Source organism: Nycticebus coucang, chromosome 2 (assembly GCF_027406575.1).
Source record: "Nycticebus coucang isolate mNycCou1 chromosome 2, mNycCou1.pri, whole genome shotgun sequence".
Taxonomy (NCBI): Eukaryota; Metazoa; Chordata; class Mammalia; order Primates; family Lorisidae; genus Nycticebus; species Nycticebus coucang.
In genome coordinates this window covers 103,253,538-103,275,739 of record NC_069781.1, presented here as the reverse complement: position 1 = coordinate 103,275,739, position 22,202 = coordinate 103,253,538, and the positions used below count along the sequence as shown (strand labels likewise).

The following is a 22,202-nucleotide window of genomic DNA, read 5'->3' as shown; positions in this document are numbered from 1 at the left end:
TGTTCATCTACTAAAAGATTCAAGTTTATGTAGTCACATGTTGATATTCTATGTACCAGTAGAAATTGGCATAGTACTCAGTCCTGGCTTATTGCTTTCAATGGTAACAGGGAGGGTTAGAGATAGAAATCCAAAAGAGGTGGTTGACACAGCAGTTCTTTCGGGAACAGTAATGAGGGCGCATGAGATTTGCCAGGAAATAAAGTGGCAATGTGGGCTTATTTTTCAATTTTTCCAGTAATTACATGTATTGTTAAAAGTAAACCATCGGCTAGGGGCAGTGTCTCATGCCTATAATCCTACTACTTTGGAAGATCCAGGTGGGAGGATTGGTCGAGGCCAAAAATTGGAAACTTGCTTGAGCAAGAATGAGACCCCATTGGTACAAAAAATAAAAAATTAGCCGGGTGTGTTGGTGGGCACCTAGAATCCCAGCTGCTGGCAGGCTGGGACAGGAGATTTGCTTGAGCCCAGGAGTTTGAGGTTATAGTGAGCTGTGATAACATCGCTGCACTCTAGCCCAAGTGACAGAACCAGACCCTATCTCCAAAAAAAGTAAACAGCAATTGGCTTGAAAAGCATTTAGTTTTTATGGTAGTAGGTTTGTATAAAATTACAATAGCATTTTTTGTTATTATATTTAGGAATTTTAGATTTAACTATGAAAGTCTGATTCCAAGACATGGAGGATATTGGCTCATAATTAAGAAACAGGTCACTTATAAAATATCTTGGTCATTTACTTAAACATCTCTTTTCTTTACATGGGACAAACAGGACAGATAGAAAGGGCTGAAAGTAGCTGTTTGGAATGATTTGCAGTATAGCTTCATTTTATATTTTGCATATTGTTTAATTATTGCTGATATAATCAGAAAAGGAGATTTACATTTTTGAGAGAATGGGGTAAAAGGATAAAAAATGGGTATATAAATTACAGCTCTTGACTCTTTCATGACATTGAATACGTTCTCAGAATTGTATAGAGCTGTTCTTACTGAGCTGTTACTTGGTATTGTGGCACATTTAAGTAAGATGCTGTAGTTTCTTAGTCCTATGTTCTCATGTGCTCAGTTAAAAGGGTCTGAACTGGAAATTACAATCACCAAAGGATCATCCCTGCCTGGTCCTGTTTGTGCATATGTCAATCTTAACATTTGTGCAAATGGCAGTGAGCAAGGTAAGAGTAAATGAATTCCAAGGTTTGTATGGATTTTTTTTTTTAATTAAACCAATGGGTATTTTTTTTTTTTTTTTTTTTTTTTTTTTTTTTTTTTTATTTTTGGCCGGGGCTGGGCTTGAACCCGCCACCTCCGGCATATGGGACCGGCACCCTACCCGTTGAGCCACAGGCGCCGCCCACCAATGGGTATTTTTAAGGCTATTAAAAAGGAATTGGTAGAATCAGATAAGTTTTTTGGAAAATTATCATGAAAATGAATCCACTAAAGTAAATGAACATATTTGCACTTGTGGGAAGGGTACAGTAGATGTACTTTTCCCCTATTCCTCCCACTAAGTACCTCTTAAACACCCTGGATACTATATATAAAAATAAACATAAGTAGACGGTCACAGATGGAGTAAAGAAAGCAGAGGAGCCAGAGACCTTGTGATCAAGTAACATAACATTAGTGAATTACCTGAATTTTCTTTTTTGCCGCATGTATGCCAGACTTAGAGCATAAGAAGCTGGCAACCTAGAAATGTCAACCAGGATAGACAAAGCCCCAACAAAGTCCTGCTATCTCTAGACAAAGGATTAGAAGTAGAGCAGCCTAGCAAGACAGAAAATTTTTAGATAATTTAACTGCTCTACTTTAGCAAAACACCACAGGAAAAAAACTGTGTCCCTGCCACTACCCACACAAGTGAAGGCCAAATGGGGGAGTCTAGACTTCCATTCTTGTTAGGTTGAAAATCTTCAAAACACTCCAGACTACTATGGTGGTCTCACAAAAGACCAAGCAGGGACCTCGGACTTTCTTCCTAGCAAGGCAGTGATGAGTCCCTCTGCCCAGGGAACGCTTGTATTTATATCTCCACTGGCTGGTAACAAGACATCTTTCCTCCTCACAACAGCATGGCAATAATGAGGCTGCATACTTCCACCACTTCCTGAGGTGTCAGTAGAGGCCACATGGGGAGCAGTGAAGAGGCGTTACCTTTCCTGGGCACGGAGACAGTGGTGGAGGCCTTGGGTGAGGGGGTGAGAATTTCCTCCCCCACCACCTTCAGCAGTAGTAACAAGGAGTCCTGACCTTGGTGTCAGTGGAAGCTGATAGTGAACTTGGACTTCTACTCCCCCCAGAAGTAACTAGGCAGTGTCCCAGTTTCCACTGCCAGAATGCTATCAAACAAAATCTACTTTTAAGATATAGAGTTTTCATAAAAAAACAAGTCTTGTAATACCTAAATAGCAAGGTATCAGTGGAAATCACTTAATCATACCAAGAACCAGGAAGATCTCAAACTGAATGAAAAAATAATCCATAGATGAGAATACCAAGATGAAGAAATGATAAAATTATCTGAGAGCATTTAAAGTGGCCATAATAAAATTGTTTCAAAGAGCAAAAACAAATGCAATAGAAACAAATGGAAAATACAAAGTTTCAGCAAAGAAAGAAGATACAAAGAACAATGGAAATTTTAGATCTGAAAAATATAACTAAAATAAAACTCAGGAGATAGGTTCAAGAATAAAATAGAAAGGAAAGGAAGCAATCTGTGAGGTGGAAGACAGAATAATAAAAAGTATTCATTCTAAATAGAGGTCTGGCAAAGTGGCTCACACCTGTAATTCTAGCACTATAGGAAGCCAAGGCAGATGGATCACTTAAATCTTAAGAGTTTGAGACCAGCTTGAGCAAGAGCAAGACCCTGTCTCTACTAAAAAAAGCAGCTGAGCATTATGGCAGATGTGTCTAGTCCTAGCTGCTCGGGAGGCTGAGATAAGAGGATCACCTGAGTCCAAGAGTTTAAGATTGCTATGAGCTCTGTCTAAAAAAAAAAAACACAGAATGTTGAAAAAAATCTAGAGCCTCAAGGACATGTGGAACAAGTAACAAAAGGTTAACATTCTTGTCATTGGATTGAAAGAAAGAAGAGATGAGCGCACTGAAAAAAAAAAAATAATAATAATCTGTAAACCTATAGATTCAAGAAGGTAAGTGCCATGGTCTGAATTTTTGTGTCCCCCTAAAGTTCATGTTAAAATTTTAACCCCCAAGGCGATGGTGTTGAGAGGTGGGAGCTCTGGAAGGTCATGAGGGTAGAGGCTTCATAAATGAGAGTTGTACTCTTATGCCATTCAAATTGTTTTTCTGCTATAAGGTGTTGCATTTCTCTCTCAAAGGTCTATTTATCCCTCTCAGCATGTAAGGACACGGAAAGAAAAAGGTATCTGTGAACCAGAAAATGGGCCCTTAAACATCATATCTGTTGGCACCTTTATCTTGTCTAGTTCTCAATCTCTGGAACTGTGAGAAATAAATTTCTGTGGTTTATAAGCTACCCAGCCTGTGATATTTTGTTAAAGCAGACTGAATGGACTAAAATAGTAAAACCCAACAGCAGGAACCCAAAAGTATGCACATCAAGACACATCATGGTCAGACTTCTGATAACTAAAGACAAACTCTTGAAAGCAAAGAGAGAAATGCAACACCTACCTTATAGCAGAAAAACAATGTGAATGACATTGAATGTCAGTAATCACAGAGGCCAAAAAGTAAAAGATAACATTTTCCACGAGCTAAAAATAAGTACAGTCTACTCAGAATTTTATATTAATTAAAAATATCCTTCAGCATAATGGAAAAATCAAGTCATTCTCTAGTGAAGGAAAATTTAAAAGAATTTGTTGCCAGCAGACCAGTCCTGAAAGAATAATTGAAAGGGGTTCTTAACATAGAAGAGAATTCAGAAACATCAGGAAGGAAGGAAGAAAATTAGAGAATCAAAATACAGTGTTAATTCAATTTCCTTCCGCTTGAACCTTCTAAACTGTAATTCATGATTGCAACAAGCACTATAACATGGTTTGATGTGGTCATTCATATATATATATATGTATATATTTTGTTAGTCCTTACTTAACATTGTCAATAAATTTTTGGAAACTGAAAACTTTTTTTTGTTGTTTTTTTTTTTTTTTTTTTTGAGACAGAGTCTCACTCTGTTGCCCTGGATGGAGTGTTGTGGCATCATAGCTCACAGCATCCTCAAACTCTTGGGCTTAAGCAATCCTCTTGTCTCAATCTCCCGAGTAGCTAGGACTACAGGCCACCTCGCCCAGCTAGTTTTTCTGTTTTAAGTAGAGACAGGGTCTCACTCTTGCTCAGGTTGGTCTAGAACTCCTGAGCTCAAGTAGTCCACCTGCCTTGGCCTTCCAGAGTGCTAGGATTTTAGGCATGAGCCACTGTGTCCAGCCAGAAACTGCAATTTTAAGTAAGATAACATAATGTGTGCCATAGGAATGTATTGGCTTCCTTGGACTACATGTCATTTCACTTAAAGTCACAGTGTCAAGGAACCTATTGACAACATTAAGTGAGGACCTACTATATAAGAAATAGTTAAGACTATTCCACATAGGGCAGAGTAAAGGGAGGTAAGTTTTCTGTGTTTCTCACAAACTGGTAAAATGTTGATATCAGTAGACTTCAGCAATAAGCCTATACCAAGGGACATATATATAATATACAACTAGAATTCTAAAATATGTTTAACCCACAGGAAGTTAGGAAAAAGGAAACAAGAAACAGAACAAATAGAAAACAAATTAAATGGAAGACTTAAACTCTAATATCAATAATTATACTAAATATAAAGTGATCTAAATACACCAATCAACAGAGATTGGCAGAGTTATTAAAAACACATTAGAGGTCAGGCATGGTTTAATACCAGCACTTTGGGAAGCTAAGGCAGGAGGATACTTGAAGCCAGGAGTTAAGATCAGCTTGGGCAACATAACAAGACCCTACCTGTACAATACAAAAAAACTAACTGGATGTGGTAGTGTGCTCCCCCAGGTGTTCATGAGGCTGAGGTAAGAGGGATCACTTGAGCCCAGGATTTCAACGTTGCAATGAACTATGGTTGTGCCACTATTTCAGCCTTGGGCAACAGAGTAAGACCTTGCATGCCCCTCCAAAAAAAGAAAAGAAAAATTTACCCAACCATATGGTATCTGTAAGAAACTCTTCAAATGTAATAATATACATAGATTGGGGGGGAAAAAAGAGTAGAAAAAAATATACCATGCAAACAGTAATCAGAATAAAGCAGAATCACTATGTTTATATTATATGAAATTGAATTCAGAGCAAGAAAATTATCAGTGACATTAAATAATGATAGAAGTATCAGTACACAAGAAAGACAGAATACCTAAATGTATACTCATGTAGCAAAAAGTAGAAAAATATATGAAATAAGATTGTAGACATGAAAGGAGAAATGTCAAGGAGTTGTTCAGTGCCTGTTGCTCAGTGGTTAGGGTGCCGGCCACATACACTGGGGCTAGTGGGTTCAAACCCGGCCTGGGCCTACTAAACAACAATGATGACTACAACAAAAAAATAGCCGGGTATTGTGGCGGGCACCTGTAGTCCCAACTACTTAAGAGGCTAAGGCAAGAGAATCACTTAAGCCCAAGAGTTTGAGGTTGCTGTGAGCTGTGATACCAGAGCACTCTACTGAGGATGACATAGTGAGACTGTCTCAAAAACAAAAAAAGAAAGGAGAAATAGATAAATCTACTTTCATGGTTTGAGACTTCAACATGGCTCTTTGAACAATCAATGGACCATTTAGAAAGAAAATCAATAGCTGACATTTGTAGAGAACCTTACTCAACAGCAGCAGAATATATATTATTTTCAGACTGTCATAGAGTTTTGTTGAGATAGATTAACTTGGGAACTGAGCTATGAAACAAACTTTAAGCACTTTAAAGAATTGAAGTCATAGAGAGTATGCCCTGTCTATCCAGTGAAATCAAACTATAAATCAGTATCTCGGTAACAGAACAATGAATGGAAAATCTCCACACTTGTGAAAACTAAACAACATATTTCTACGTGATGCAAAATTAGGGAAGAAGCCTAAAGGGAAAAAAAGAACTGCATGAAAAGGAAAATATGAAATCAAAGTATGTATAATGAAGCTTAAGTGGTGTTAAGAGGGAAAATTAATTGCACTGAAGACTAAAGGAAGAGCAAGTGGTTTTTAAGAGGAAAATCAGTGCAGTCAAAAACAGGAAAACACAGGCCGGGTGCAGTGGCTCATGCCTGTATCCTGGGAGGCCAAGGCAGGTGGATTGCTTGAGCTCAGGATTGGAGACACAGCCTAAGCCAGACTGAGACCCCATCTCTAATTTTTATTTATTTATTTATTTTTGTTTTTGAGACAGAGTCTCAAGCCGTTGCCCTGGGTAGAATGCTAGGATATCATGATACCATAGGTCACAGCAACCTCAACTTGGGCTCAAGTGATCCTCTTGCCTCAGTTTTTCTATTTTTAGTAGAGATGAGATCTCGCTTTTGTTCAGGATAGTCTCAAACTGGTGAGCTCAGGTGATCTGCCCACCTCAGCCTCTCAACATGCTGGGATTACGTGTGAGCCACCGCAGAGACCTCATCTCTAAAAATAGCCAGGTGTTGTGGCTGGCACCTGTAGTTCCAGCCGCTTGGGAGGCTGGGGCAAGAGAATCATTTGAGCCCAAGAGTTCTCGAGGTTGCTGTGAGCTGTGATTCTATGGCAGTCTACTGGGGGCGACAAAATGAGACTGTCCAAAAAAAAAGAAAACAGGAAAACAATAGAAAAAATGAATGAAACAAAAACCTGGTTCTAAAACAAAAATTAATAAAATCGATAAACCTCTATCAAAACTGAGAAGAAAAAAAGACACAATTACCAATAACAGGAACGAAACCGGATATCAATATAGACTGCAAAAAACAAGAAGATAAACAGATATGAATAAACTTCCACACACAACTTGGATGAAATGAAACAATTTCTAAAAAATGCAAACTATCACAACTGACCTGATATGAAATCAATAATCAATTGAATGGCCCTATGACTGTTAAGGGGATTGAATCCATAATTTGAAATCTCGAGGCCCAAATAGTTTCACTGGAGAATTTGATAAGATTTTTAAAAAATTTAACATCAATTCTGTACAAATTCTTCTAGAAAATAAGAAGTGGAGAATACATTCCCTAACTCATTTTATGAAGGTAGTGTTAATCTGTGACCAAAACCAGATAAAGATAGCATTGAAAAAAATTGACAAATATCTTTTCATGTATATAAATTAAAATTCTTACCAAGATATTGTTAGAGTTCAGCTACTTACATGTACATAGACTTGTGCATCATGATCAAATGGGGTTTAATACCAGATATGCAGAGCTGTCTGATACTTAAAAATCAGTCAGTAGAATCTAACATATTATCAGACTAAAAGATTATATGTCTATAGCAGTTAATGCAGAAAGTTCATTTGAATACTCATTCATGGTAAAAACTCTCCAAAAAATAGGAAGAGAGGGGACCTTCATCACCATGGTAATGAGCATCTACAAAAATATATAGCTACCATTATGGGGAAAGCCTGAATTCTTTCTACCTAACATGTGGAGCACGGCTAGGATGTTCATTTTCATAGCTTTTATTCAACATTGTATTGGAATTTCTAGCCAGTGGACTAAGGCAAAAAAGGGAAATAAAAGGCATACAGATCAGAAAAGGAGATGTAAAGTTGCCCCGGCGTAGAAAAAAAATTCTACATAAAAACACTTGACTCACAGTGACTGGATCAACGTGTGACATGAGACCTCTGTTTTGGTCTGCCTACTAGTACCATTGGCTGCTGTCCCTGTGGTGGTTGTATGTTTATTTGAACCTGTGGTAATGTGTTAGGCAATATGTGATCCTTGAACTGCTACACAAGTTCAGTGATGTTGTGTGACATGTGATTTAGTTCACCACTGCCAACATCCTGGCTATCTGGGATGACCCTGTAGAAGGAATCAGTTGAACAGTTAGTAGGTATGCATTATTACTGTTAACAAGGCCAGAATTCTGTCAGCTTCAGTCAGAGGGCCAGTAGAATGAACAGTGACAAGAAAGCTCCCAACTCCAACAAGATTATTTTCCTAGGAATGACTTCAAATATAACCACAGATTGGTTGTCCATTTTAATGTGATTTGATATGGTTCTCAATTTATTTTTCTGCTGAAAACATTCATGTTATAAGGAAAAAACTACAAATGATCTTTAAATCTATTAAAAGTATTTTTGGCTATTTTTTATACCTATTGTATATAAACATTAATTGTATGTATTTCCAAAATAATTAAAGAAAATCATACTACTTTTAAAAAAGAAAAAACTTTTTTCTTTTTTGAGACAAAGTCTCACTCCATTACCCCAGGCTAGTGTGTTGTGGCATCAGCCTACCTCACAGCAATCTCAAACTTCCAGACTCAAGTGATCCTCCTGCCTCACCCTCCCAGGTAGCTGGGACTATGGGTGCTTGCTATAATGCCCAGCTAATTTTTCTGTTTTTAGTAGAGATGGGATCTTGTTTTTCCTCAGGCTGGTCTTGAACCCTTAAGCTCAAGTGATCCTGCCATCTCAGTCTCCTAGAGTGTTAAGATTTACAGTTATGAGCCACAGCATCTAGGCAAAATAAAAACCTTTTAAGTCATAGGATATAAGACAAACATAGAAAAGTCAAATTTATATATGTTTACTAGCAGCTATATCTAGGAAAATAATAGTACTTCTAAAAACTATAAGCCTTGAGGGTTTCTAAATGGCACAAAATGAAAAATGAGGGTCAGCGCCTGTAGCACAGTGGTTAGGGTGTGGCGGGTTCAAAACCAGCCCAGGCCAGCTAAACAACAATGACACCTGCAACAAAAAATAGCCAGGCATTGTGGCAGGTGCCTGTAGTCCTAGCTACTTGGGAGGCTGAGGCAAGAGAGTCACTGGAGCCCAAGAGTTTGAGGTTGCTGTGAGCTGTGACAGCACGGTACTTTACTGAGGGTGACATAATAAGACTTTCTCTCAAAAAAAAAGAAAAAGAAAAATGAGGATCATAAATACAAAGATTTAAATCTAGAAAAAGAAGAACAGATTGCCTGATAGAGTTCTATCCCTGGACCATACCTACAAAGAATTGCCAAAACGTATACTAAGGGTATATAAGGTGTAAACTTGGGGGCAAAAATAGAACTTGATACCTTCCTCTATCCCCATATCCATTTTCTTCCCAATTTAACATTTTCTTGTTAAGTTTTTTTCTGATTGAAATCTTGGTTTTCGTGGCTTTTTAGGTGGAGTATTGCTTCTGGAAAATCCAAAAGGGGATAATAGGTTGGACCTTTTAAAGCTGAAAAATGTTGTCACTAGTATTTTTGGAGTTAAAAATACAGAATTGGCAGTCTTCCATAATGAAACAGGTATGTGGAAAGTGAAAGTAGGTCTGTGTCTTTTGATACAAGATGAATTGGTGAAGGTCTTAATTTGGTGTCGATTACACTGCATAATTTTTGCGTTTTTCCTGACTCTTGAGTCAAGGCTGGGCTCTTCAGCAATGCCTGCCTTCAGTGTCTATCTGTGCCCTTCTCTGTGTTATATGGCTGAAAACCCTGAACTTATTAGGTGGTGAAAGTTCTTGTCCTACCTTCCACCAGTTGGCCATGTGATGGAATTCTGGCTTCAAAGATCTCCTTTGGGAGTTTCAACCTTATAAAACGTAGTACCCAAATCTCACTAAATCTAGACTTTCAGCAAAACAAGTCTGCATAAAATTTTAAGGAATTACAAATGCATTTTCTTCTACTGTTATATGTTGACTTGGTACCCCTGAAAAAAGATAAGTTGGGGTCCTAAGCCCTTGTGACCTTTGGAAATAGGGTTATTTCAAATGTAATTATTTAAAATAAGGTGATACTGGAGTAGGGTGGGCTCTTAATACAGTAACACTATTGTCATCATAGGAAGATGGCCATATGAAGACATAGAGAAAATGCCACGTATTGATGAAGGCAGAGATTGGAGTTACACAGCTGCAAGCCAAGAAACACCCAAGATTTCTAGGACCCTCTAGAAGTTATGAAAAGTCAAGGAAGGATTTCCCTATAAATTTCAGAGGTAGCATGTTCGGCAACACCTTAATTTCAGAGTTTGGCCTCCAGAACTCTGAGGCAGTAATTTCTGTTATTTTTCACACATACATACACACACACACACACACACACACATTTGTGGTTCTTTATTATGACAGCCTCAGGAAACTTAACACTTTATGAATCTAAGTGCTCGTTTTCAGAAAATTGTATTATAAATAATTTAAAAGGAAGAAATCTATATTGCCAATTAATTAAGGAAGAACTTCTGAATCTTTAGTAATCAGGAACACACAAGATAAGAGCCACAGTGAGGTACTATTAACTGCCATCGGATTGGCAAAACTAGTTTCTCGCCGAGTCAGATGTTGCCAGGGATGTTGCATAATAGAGTCTGTCATTCACTGTTGTATTGTAAATTATTACAACCACTGGAAAACCATTTGCTCTTTTCTTTACCGAAGGGATAGATAGGGGAAGCAAAAGCAATCTGGGAGTAACTGGGGAAGTAGAGGTCATCAGTTGGAGCTCTGAGAAAAATCTCTAACCAGGATCCACCAGGGGGAGCTAGTGAGCAAGTTAGTGGAAGGCTGGGATCTCTGCCTGAACTCACTGTAGGATAAGTAGTAGAATAGAAATTTTGTTATTCTTACCTAATAACAAAAGCAAAGACAGGCTGGAGCTCATATGTGTCTAACCACATTTAACACTGACAGTTAGGTGTCACTCAGAAGAAACTGCTGGTGTACTTTGCCTGAACGTTGCACATGTGTTTGGCCCAGAAGTTGGAAGAGCAAAAGAGCAGGAGCATCAGCTGCTCACTGTCTGACTTAATACAACAAGCTGTTGGTCACCACAGCTTGAGAAAGTTGATGGGTGCCTGGGCCCTACATTGTCAATAATAGACAATACATTTAGAATGTAAATAGGTTTACATTCTAAACCCTGTACAGAATACTCTGTGGTCAAGTCATTAACCAGAACTAAGCCAGGCAGAGAATTGGGAACCAGTTCTAGCTTAGCTACGTTGATACAGGATGAAACCATCACTGTCCACCCCCCTGTGACCCTGACATCTATACATGGCTCTTTAAACCATATTTTATTTCCCAATAAAGACCCTAATAAATTAACTCATGTTTTCACCTCTTCCTTGTAGAACTTAAAACATGCTGACCACATTACCCAAAACAGGACAGAAAGTGACCTTATCCATCTTTGGATGATACTAATTTCTCTTCTAGCTGAGTCACACACACTCTTAGACTGTATTTTAATATTACCAGGATAGAATATTACTACTAAAATATTTTATTTATGTGGTAGGGAAATAGATGAATAGAAAAATAAGAATTTTTAAATATGTACACAAATACATTCTTTTCTAATAAGTAAGATAGAACCATTACACTCCTGGGTAACTGATCAGATGGTCAACGCTTTAATCGATCATTTCCTTTCTTTGCAACTATTCCCTACTCTTTGGCTTTAGCAGGTGTGCTTCCTGATGGGATGATCCAAATCTTTTCCGAAGGATTGGAGCCATTAAAATCCCTGCCTATATTGGATTTTTGTAGTTCTTCATTCATTTTGTCACTGATAAGGTGGAAGAGATCTCTTGTATTGCATGTTGCTGTCCACTAGCCCAATCAACCACAGAGGTAGCACTGCAGACGAAATGATTTATTTACTAAGGGAACTGAGGCTTGCTCACTCAGGTCCACAGCCATTGCCCATCTTTATTCACTTAATTATATGTCCCAACTCATCAGATAAAAATAACCAAGAATAAAGAACAAAAACGCTAGTTGAGACTGCCATAGAAAATTTCTCCTCAGCATATGACATGTTACAAAGCACGTACACGTCATTTCTAAGTCTGGAGCATTTAACTTAAAGATAAACTACAAAGACACCAGGCTGTCTGTTCTGTTCGCCCACCTCCCTAAAAGGTTAAATGAAACTTTTGTGTAACTTGAAGTTAGGGAATGAAGAGCAACAGTTCAGCTCCAGGCAGGTGCTAAATCTCCAGCTACAGGGACCTCAGGGATTCTTATCTCAAGGCCTTTTCAGCAAGCAGGGAGGAATTAACCCCCGAGTCTTGCTTATAGCTGAGAATGGAATTTTCCCTTCTCAGGGCCTCATACCTTAAGGAGCACATATGAGACTAAGCCACCGTTCTGGGGTGCAAAAAACCATGCACCTTCAATTGTAGACACTTTTTATCCACCTTGTATAAGCTATTAATTCCCCTCCCCCCCATTTATTTGCTTGTTGGTTCACTAGACAAAGGAGCTCAAAGTGACCAAGTGTCAAACTTTCAGTTTAATGAAACCGTTGTTTGCAGTAGCATTCCTCCTCTCTTGTGAAGTGAACCTGTAAACTAGCAGAGATTGAAATAGTGGATCACTATGGGTGAAGAGGAACCACTTTCATCTGTCTCCCTTTTAATCTTTGTACCCTAAATCTTGGCCAGGAGAGAAATGGCACCGTATGTGGGTCTCTGATTTAGACTAGATGTCAGTAAACTTTTTCTCAAAGGCAGATACTAAATATTTTAGACTAGGAGTCATTAACTCTGCCATTGTAATAAAGTGTTGGGGTCTCACCCCGACAGCGATGTCCCCTGACACCTGTGGAAACTGGTGGCAATTGACTGAAGAAATATAGAGTTAGAAGCAATAGTAAAGAAAGGCAAGAGACATAGAGTAGAATTAAAAGCAGGAGCCAGGGGTCCATTGCCCATCATGGGATTCCAGCAGTCGCCCAGAGTGTTTGCTCCACTCTGATTTTATTGAAGTCCATTTGCCCAGAGGTTAAGATGAAGGAGGGAACAAAGATGTCTCAGATTGATCGCATCAGCTTCTATTGTTATTATAATTAACCCTAAGGGTGGCCTTCAGTAATCTGAAATCTGAGCCTTGGATTGGGAGAGCCTCCTGCTTGAGGTCATACACACAGATTTCTAGGGAGGTGTTAAACTCTATTGGTTCTCTGTGGAGTAAAACACCATCAGTATTAATCTCCTCTGAGGGGTCCATGGGAGGGAGGCATTTTCCTCCCATCACCACCATAGAGGATTTTCCTCTGCTATAAGGGATATAAGCTCTTCTGCCCATATCTCAGGGCTTGAGCTATTCCCCTGGTCTCTGCCCCAGGCAAATGCAAATCTCCATAATGTGTATCTGCTTTGCCTGTTTAATGGGCAGGAAACGCCCTAGAAGATGTATCTTTTTCTAGGACTTGTCATAGCCTTTTCTATGACCATTATTCTAAGAGTGCCCGTAGACCCAGCAGAGTGTTTGTAAGCTGTATCCCCAACAGGCTAGAATTTCAGAAAAGGCAAGAAGCTTGCTAGTAATGGCTAGCTTAAATGTAAACTAGCTGACTTTTCTTTGTTCTGACTAACGCAGCTGACTTTTTAGTTTTCCTCTTTTTCTGGGGGTTCTTTTCATTGCCAAGAATGGGGTGTTAAGACAAAAGCAGCTGTGATAATATATAAACCAATGAGCAGGATAATGTTTCATTAAAATTTTACTTTTTTACATACACAGGCAGCCAGGCTAGGCCATAGCCTCCCTCATTTAAAACAGCACCTTGAATGACATTATTCCAGCCCTGGGAGGTGTTGTTGTCCAGGTGGGACTGAAACTGAATCTTCAGAAGGCCATGTCACCATTTTATTGTAGATCAGCTGCTTTAAATGATACAAAACATGGTATGGCCAGTGAAGTCCCTGAACTTGAACACCTTACAGTACTTCATTTGCTGAAAAATGAGTTCTCTGACTAGACTTAGTATTGTACAGAATGCCATGTTTGAATAAGAAAGACATTTTTAAAAATACATTCACAGAGTACGAGTACAGTTTGCTACATTGCATTGTGGTAAAGTCAGGGCCTTCACTGCATCCGTCACTGGAGCAATGGGTATTGTGCCCACCAAGCAACCTCCCATTATCAACCCCCGTCAGTCCCCTACTCACCCTGAGTCTGCATCATTCATCATTCCACCCATTTCCATGGGTATACATTATTTAGCTCCCACTTATAAGAGAGAACGTGTGGTATTTGTTTTTCTGTGTCTAAATTGTTTCTTGTAATGGCTCCATGTTGCTGCAAAAGACGGGATTTCATTTTTTATGGGTAAATAATATTCCATCGTGTATATGTAACACATTTTCTTTATCCAATTCTGCTGATGGACACTTAGGTTGATTCCATATCTTTGCTGTTGTGAAATAGTGCAGGTATCTTTTTTATATAGTGATTTTTTATAAATATTTTCTCTCTTTCTGCAGGTTGTCTTTTCACTGTTGATTATTTCTTTTGTTCTGCAGAAACTTTGTACTTAAATTAAGTCTCCTTTGTCTATTATTGTTATGTTGCCTGTGCTTTTGCGATCTTAGTCATTAATACCTTGCTTAGACCAGTATCCAGTATGGTTTTCCCTACGTTTTCTTCTAGTGTTTTTATAGTTTCAGATTTTATATTCAAATTTTTAGTCCATCTTGAGTTGATTTTTTTTAATTTCAGATTTATATGAGGGTACAAATGATGAGGTTACGTTATTTGCATTTGTTAGGCAAAGTCCAAGTTGTAGTTGAGCCTTTCACCCGGGGGGTGTGCTGTATTACCTTTACATTGTGCCCATTAGGTGAGAGTTTAGCAATATTCCCCCTTCCTTCCCCCTCCTCCTACTTGAATTTAATTGTGTTTTTCTTTCGTGTGGGCATGTAGTTGTTTTTCAGTTGCTTTTATGTTAGTATTGAGTACATTGTATACTTGTTTTTCCATTCTTGTGATACTTTAGGAAAAGGAGAATGTTCTTCAACTCCATCCAGGTTAATGCAAAAGATATAAAGTCACCATTTTTTTATGGCTGAATAGAATTCCATTGTATACATATACCACAGTTTATTAATCCATTCATGAGTTGATGAGCACTTGGGTTGATTCCACATCTTAGTGATATGAATTGAGCTGCAAATAAACATTCTAGATGGGTCACTTCGCAAATTTGCAGGTCATCTTTGCTCAGGGACCATGCCAATCTTTGTATTGTTCCCATTTTAGTATATGTGCTGCCTTGTGATTTTTGCATATGATGAGAGATAAGGGTCTGGTTTTATTCTTGTTTTTTTGTTTATTGGTTGGTTTTTGTGTTTTGAGACGGTCTTACTTTGTCACCCTCGGTAGAGTGCTATGGCATCATAGCTTACAGCAACCTCCAACTCTTTGGCAGAAGCGATGCTCTTGTCTCAGCCCCCCTAGTAGTTAGGATTACAGGTGCCTATCACAACGCCCTGCTATTTTTAGAGACAAGGTCTCGTTCTTGCTCAGGATGGTCTCGAACCTGTGAGCTCAGGGAAATCCACCCTCCTTGGCCTCCCACAGTGCCAAGATTACAGGCGTGAGCCACTGCGCCTGGCCCTCAGTGTTATTCTTCTGCATGTGGCAACCCAATTTTCCCCTCCCTTTATTAAAATGGGTGTCCTTTCCCCGTGTATGTTTTGACAGGCATTCTCTAAGTCCATGGGTGGTGAATTTGACAGAAACATTACAGGTGACAGTAACAAATCCATGTTTCAAAGATACGTGTTTCAGTAAGGACAAAGCACTACCCACCTCATGATAGAAATGATGTAATATATAACCAGCCTGCCACTGGAGACCTGGCTCATCTTCCCTGGCAATAATGTGGTATTTAGAAGCTCATTGATTCATGCTGTTGGTAGTTGGGATACACAGTAGCAGAATTAGCTTTGGAGAGTAGAAGTAATGTTTCTGAGCCCATAGATATCCTTCCAGCCTGGATGGCCCCTCTGTTCATCAGTCTACTGGGCAAGGACAGAAGTAGCTAGGGACAGAATGGTCATATTGTCCACCCGAGTTTCAGATCCTCATTCATAGTCTATCCTTTGGAGAGATCTGTCCTCATATCTCTTGCACTAACTTGTTTGTCACTAGTCTTCTAATTGTGTTCTTTCTGAGCCCCTAACTATTCCCATTCAGTCCAACCATTAGCCGTGCATGTGAATCACTATAGATCCGCTCCTCTGGCAATTTCTCCTCCTGAGGAAAATGAGTAGCCAGGTTGGGGAGCACTGAACAAAATTATGCCCATTGATAGGATTTTTGTCCAACACTGTTCTTTGGGGCCACATAGAGTCAGAGTGGCTATAATTGTCTTTTGATAGGACAGCATATCATGCAGAACTATCTACAACAGCAGGTTTAAGATGTTTTCTTTCTCAGTCAGGTGTGGTTGAGAGTGAAGACCATGTGGCCCTAAGCTGGGCATGGACATAGGAATCTAGCCACGTTGTGATGCTAGTTCCTTGAGGAACTGCCCCACCCAGTCTCGTATGTGCTCCTTCCACTCAGTATTTGGACTCTTCCCAGTGCACCCCATCTTGTATCACAACTATTACCAGTCATCTCCCTTTGTATACATCCCTAAGCAATGTTTATTTTACCTGAATGAAATTATACTACATGTGTTCTGTGTATCTTTATTTGTTTCATATCTTTATTTTTAGTCAAATAACCGACTTTCTAACTGTAATTATTATTTTTTTAATTGAAGCTTTTAATGGTAAAATTGGGGATTCTGGCATAAAAGAAAATTTGAAGAGGAACCACATTATGCAGAGAAAATACTAAAGGGGAGAAAACAGTTTGCCTTATATTTTAAGTTATGAACATTATGCCATTTATTTTGCATCAAGATTTCCTACTATTGCATGTCATTAAAAGCCTGGCCCATAGAAAAGGCAATGTTCTTTGACAAACAGAAATTAAGTGGAAAGCATAATGTAAAAAGATACATGATAGTTTGTTTAATAGTTGAGTAAGAAAGGTGACTATCTTCAGCTCTGATCTAACCCTGAAAATTTGTTGTTATTTTTAGAAATACAAAATCAAACTGATTTACTGAGTCTTAGTGGAAAAACACTTTGTGTGACTGCAGGATCATCTCCCTCTGTGATCAGCAGTCCTACTGCTCTTCTCTGTCAATACATCAACCTGCAGCTCCTGAATGCAGAGCCGCAAGGTATGTGCCTCCCCAGCAATCAGGTTAGGGGGTGCTGGGCGTTAAGATTTACTTATGTTCAAATCTCTAAGTGTTATCTTTTGAGTTTGCTTCAATGTAGTGATTTGAAGTATAGGTTCTCACCACTGCTTTGGGGAGCACCCGTAGGCTTATATCTTTTAGTGTGTTTATATAGAATCCATCTGGAATAGTCAAGAAATGAAATAAATTGGTTAGGTAAAAATTGGAACTAAATTAAACTGAATTTCTTAAGCACCGAAACATTTTTAATTTGTAGTTTTATTTTATTTCTTCTTGGAAAATGTTCTGAAAACATATTTACCTCTATACCTTGATCAACAGACTAGATTGATAATAATTTTTTCCTGATATTTTAGGATCCTCATTGCGCGTATTGTTACTGAAGTCTTTAGGCTCTTCTTGACTGTTCCCCAAGCTGCTGGGCTTTTATATGAGTTGGTTTTTCTTTTTCCCCTTCCCCTCTGTGGAATGTTTAAGGTCTCCACATGGAATGCACCTCCAACTGTCACACTCATACTCCTGTACTCACTGCTGGCCTCAGGAGCCTTTGGCACTGTCAGTTAGAGTTGTCTGTAGTGGCCACCTCTGTTATAGAGGGAGGGTGAACTCTGAGGATTTAATTCAGTTTATTCTTTCTTCCATAGAGTGTTTAATGGGAACAGTGGGCACTCTTCTGCTTGAAAACCCACTTGGGCAGAATGGGCTCACCCACCAAGGACTTCTTTATGAAGCAGCCAAGGTATTTGGCCTTCGGAGCAGGAAGCTAAAGCTATTTCTGAATGAGACCCAAACTCAAGGTGAGATTATGGACCATAATTTTTTTTTCTTTTTTTCCTTTTGTTGAAAGTAAATTCTGATGCCATTAGCCATTTATAGAACATACGTATTAAAGAGAATATTGTCATTATCTCTTTTGGTCCTTTTCCCAGAAATCTGCTATAATATGATTTTTAAAAATAATAATTAAACAGATAATTACCTTTCACTTTAGAAATAATCTAAAAATTATATTGATATGTTATTAAAAATACATCCTTCCAGGTAAATTAGCATACTTGCTGACCCTAAAATTATTCACTTCCCCAAGAATCCAAATAACCAGTGTTGTATAGAATGACAGCCTGGAGGAAACACCACGGATACTATACCTCCCTTTACAGTTTATTGAAAAGCAGGTTCATCAGTTGCCATATTCTGCTTTCAGTGACCCAGAAAACAGAAACTTACGACAGTAACTGCACGACCTAGTGTCTGGCATTGACGTGTTTTCTCCTCTCATTCTCCTTCACATTGTCCACTTCTTTGATTTCTGCTTCTTGTGCTACTTTCAACTTCCCTATTGACAACCTGGCCCTACCCTTTGAGTTCTGTTCTACTATACATCACACATGCTCACTTTTAATATTGCTGCCACTGGAATCATTTCCCCAAATAGCTGCCCTTTATGGGATCTGTTTTTTCTGTTTTGTTTATAGCCATTCTTCTTGACATCCTAACTCAAAATCTTCTATCAGTCCTTCCTTTTATTTATAAAACCATACAACCTAGGATTTATCAGGCTTTCTAAATCAGGATTTGTATCTTTCAGCACTTGTTGAAACTTGCCAGGCATTATTCTTTCCATGGTTACCTCTTACACATTCTGTCTAACAGTGGCTCTTTCTTGAACTTTGATTAGATGCATTTTTAGATGGACTATCTCATTCTATCCTACCTCTCTTTTATTCTCTTCTTATTCCCTCCCTCCCCCCCATACTTATATGCAACATTCTGGGTAGTATTGGCTGATTTGTCTTATCCTTATTCCCCTATAGGTATAATATCTCTTTCCTCTGGCTTCTTTCAAGATGTTCCCTTTGGTTTTGATTTTCTGCAGTTTGACTATGACATACTTTTTTTTTTTGTGCCTTTTGGTATAAGGCACTCTTCATTTGTGTTACAGTGTTTGTATTTCTAGCATTTCCTTTTAATTGTTTATCTTAGAGTTTTTATCTTTCTCTTCACATTACATTACATCCGTTCTGCTTAGTTTCTGTTGAAGTCCCAGGGCTTTTATTTGTTTTGTTTTTCTGAGATAGCATCTTGCTTTGTCACCTAAGGCTAGCGTGCAGTGGTGTTGTCATAGTGCACTGCACCCTCAAAGTTCTGGGCTAATGTGATCCTCCTGCCTGAGCCTCCTAAGTAGCTGAGACTACCACCATACACAGCTAATTTTTCTATATTTTGTAGAGACAGGATCTCCCTCATGCTCAGGCTAGTTTCAAACTCCTAGCCTCAAATGATCTTATGGGCTCAGCGTCCCAAAGCACTAGGATTATAGGCATGAGCAGCTATGCCCAACTTGAAGGCCAGTTCTAAGAAGCATTTCTCCAAGGAACGTTTCTCCTTGGAGACACTCAGCCCAGACCCATTTTAAACTCCAATCATTTGGGGCCACAGAGAGACTGTTAGGAAAGTTCTGACCCTAGTCATGCACAAAGAACAGGAATTATCATGGAGACATGGTCTACCTCTACCCCAAAACAAGGCTGAGTGAGGCAAGTTCTCTGTATTGGTTCTGTGTGGCTGCTACAACAAATTTCTATAAATTGGGTGGCTTAAGGCAACAGAAGTTAATACTCTTGACAGTTCTGGAGGCCAGAAGTCTGGAGTCAAGGTGTCAGGGACACCATATACTCTGTGAAGGTTCTGGGGAGAATTCATTAGTTGCCTCTTCCAGCTTCTGGTGACTCCATATGGTCCTCGACTTGCAGCCACATCACGTTAACATCTGACTCTGCGGTAGCTTTGCCTCCTTCTTTCTTTCTTCTTTTTCCAGATAAGGTTACATTCAGAGCTCATGAGAATTTAGAACCTGAGTAAATCTTGGGGGAACATACTAAACCCACTATATTCTCGTCATTGTTTTTCTCTGTGGTGAAGGAATTAATGCAAATTAATCCTTCTGCTTTGGGTTCCTACTCAAGGTTCCAGCTTTTTGAGGAGGATTTTGTTTGACTTCCCAGTTTGTGTAGACCCAGTTTGTGTGCCAAAAGCATTGTGCCACCAGAAAATCTCAGTATTCATTCACACACCCCAGGGGAATCATCATTTTTTACCTCTGTGGATTTCCCTCCTCGTTTTCTTTCCTGTTCAGCTGTTTATCTTTCTAAACTTGATTGTTTCCTATAATACTTATAAATTTTCAGCTATAATGTTAAAAACTAATGTCTTATTTCTACTTGCATTTCCGCCCTCTCTCCCTGTTAGAGGAAATACCATCACGGTATGCAGATTTCTTCTTAATGATTCTGCTTTGTCTTTTTCCTTCTCACCTAGTTTAGGTCCTCATCATCCCACTACCAGTCTGCAGCTCATCAGACAATGAGCTGATGAGTTTTTGTTCCATCAAAACAATCTTCATGAACATTCCTCCCTTGAGGTTGTTTTCCTGTTCAAAGTCCCCCAAGACTCTTTATTATCTCATGCTTCAGAATTTTAGCTTCATGCTTGAATCTTCTTATTCTGGGCCTTACCTCTTATACAATGAACTTTCACTTCATCATCTAAGGTTGGACAGCTAAGTTCACAGACTCATCCTAGAAAAAGTGCTAATAACCCATTGCTGAATAGCACTATGGTCACCTTTAGAGTACTTACCTTTGGAAGCTATGCACCAATGCCAGTGCCTAGTCCACCTTTTAAGACACTTTTTCTAGGATGAGTTTGCAAACTTAATTGTCACACCTCATAAGACAACAGCTCTGATGGCCATTCCAGAAAAAGAGTTGCAAAATTTCTTTGAAGTGTAGACTAGGCGCTAACATCAGTGCGTAACTTCTTATCAGGGCAGCACTTATCAGGGCAGTGCTTATCAGGGCAGCACTTCAAAGGTGATATTCAGCAATAAGGTAAGAAGCACTTTTCTAGGATGAGTTCACACACTTAAATTGTCAGAACTCATAAGGCTTTTTTCATTCTCCCTCTAATACAATTGGCTCTTTCATCATGGTATGATAGTAAAGGTCATCTTTAAATGTAGCTTTCTGTTTTGAAAATCTTAGGTTAAAACCTCGGTGATGGTCTTAACTCCTTTTCTTATCCCTCATATCTGTGGGTCACCAAATGCTGTGTGCAGTGGAGCTAAAGAATGTCTCCTCTCACTTGTTCTGTGCAAATAAAAGCACAGATGTGGGGCAAGACATGATTGCAAGAGGGACTTCACCTAACAATTGCAATCAGTGTAACCTGGCTTATTGTACCCTCAATGAATCCCCAACAATAAAAAAAAAAAAAAAGCACAGATGTGGGTAAAACTGGTCAGAGGTAGAATCATGTCTGTGTGAATTAGATATTTATAACACTACCTATGATTCACATAACCAGGTCTTCCCTATACTGTCTTACTGCATTCTTTTTACTCTGAGGTTAAACAGGAAGAAGTTTCATAGGTTAAAGTTTAAATGTTAAGTGATTGATGCAAGATTACCACAAAGCTGGGACTTTTTCCAATTCAGAGTCATTTTCCAATTTAGTATCCTTAGCTTCTTTTTCATCTTGTTTTTCCTTTCAGAATCTTCTTTTATAAAGAATTAAATAACTTAGTAAATTAGGAGGATCCAAAAATGCTTATAATTTTAGAAACTCTTTGATGTCTTCTTGCTTGGTATAATAAGATTTTTAAATACCATCTCTAGATGCTATTGTTATCTATTAAGGAGGCAGCTTTGAGAGTATTTTCACATCCAGGATTGTCTGCTTGAACAAGAGCTATTTTTAGAGAAAACTAGTCCTTTCTCTTTAAATTCAGATCTGGCTAGAAGCAAAATGTACCACAATAGGCAAATAATTTTGTTAAATTTTTATTTTCTTCTTTTTTTTTTCCTTTTTGAGTTACATATTCAGTTTGTTTTAATTAATTCCATTTGTGTTATACTTTGGATGTTCAATGATTTCATCATTGTTCATCATATCCTGTATTTTCTCACATG

General features: G+C 38.6%; 1 protein-coding gene and 1 non-coding gene across 5 annotated transcripts in view; one reads left to right on the top strand and one right to left on the bottom strand.

Moving 5' to 3' along the window:
• IARS1 (isoleucyl-tRNA synthetase 1) overlaps positions 1–22,202 on the top strand; it is an 88,405-nt gene that overhangs the window by 63,690 nt on the left and 2,513 nt on the right. For 3 of the 4 annotated variants that reach the window (XM_053577630.1, XM_053577640.1, XM_053577648.1), the window contains exons 30-33: positions 1,075–1,180; positions 9,361–9,486; positions 17,068–17,211; positions 17,877–18,029. In XM_053577630.1, coding sequence (XP_053433605.1) covers positions 1,075–1,180; positions 9,361–9,486; positions 17,068–17,211; positions 17,877–18,029 — 529 coding nt within the window. Of the gene's footprint in view, positions 1–1,074; positions 1,181–9,360; positions 9,487–10,026; positions 10,265–17,067; positions 17,212–17,876; positions 18,030–22,202 lie in introns of those variants that run through there. The other variant, XM_053577650.1, reaches the window with a different exon arrangement.
• LOC128580116 (U6 spliceosomal RNA) lies at positions 15,151–15,258 on the bottom strand. The gene has a single exon (XR_008378457.1). It is a non-coding gene; the product is annotated as a U6 spliceosomal RNA (small nuclear RNA).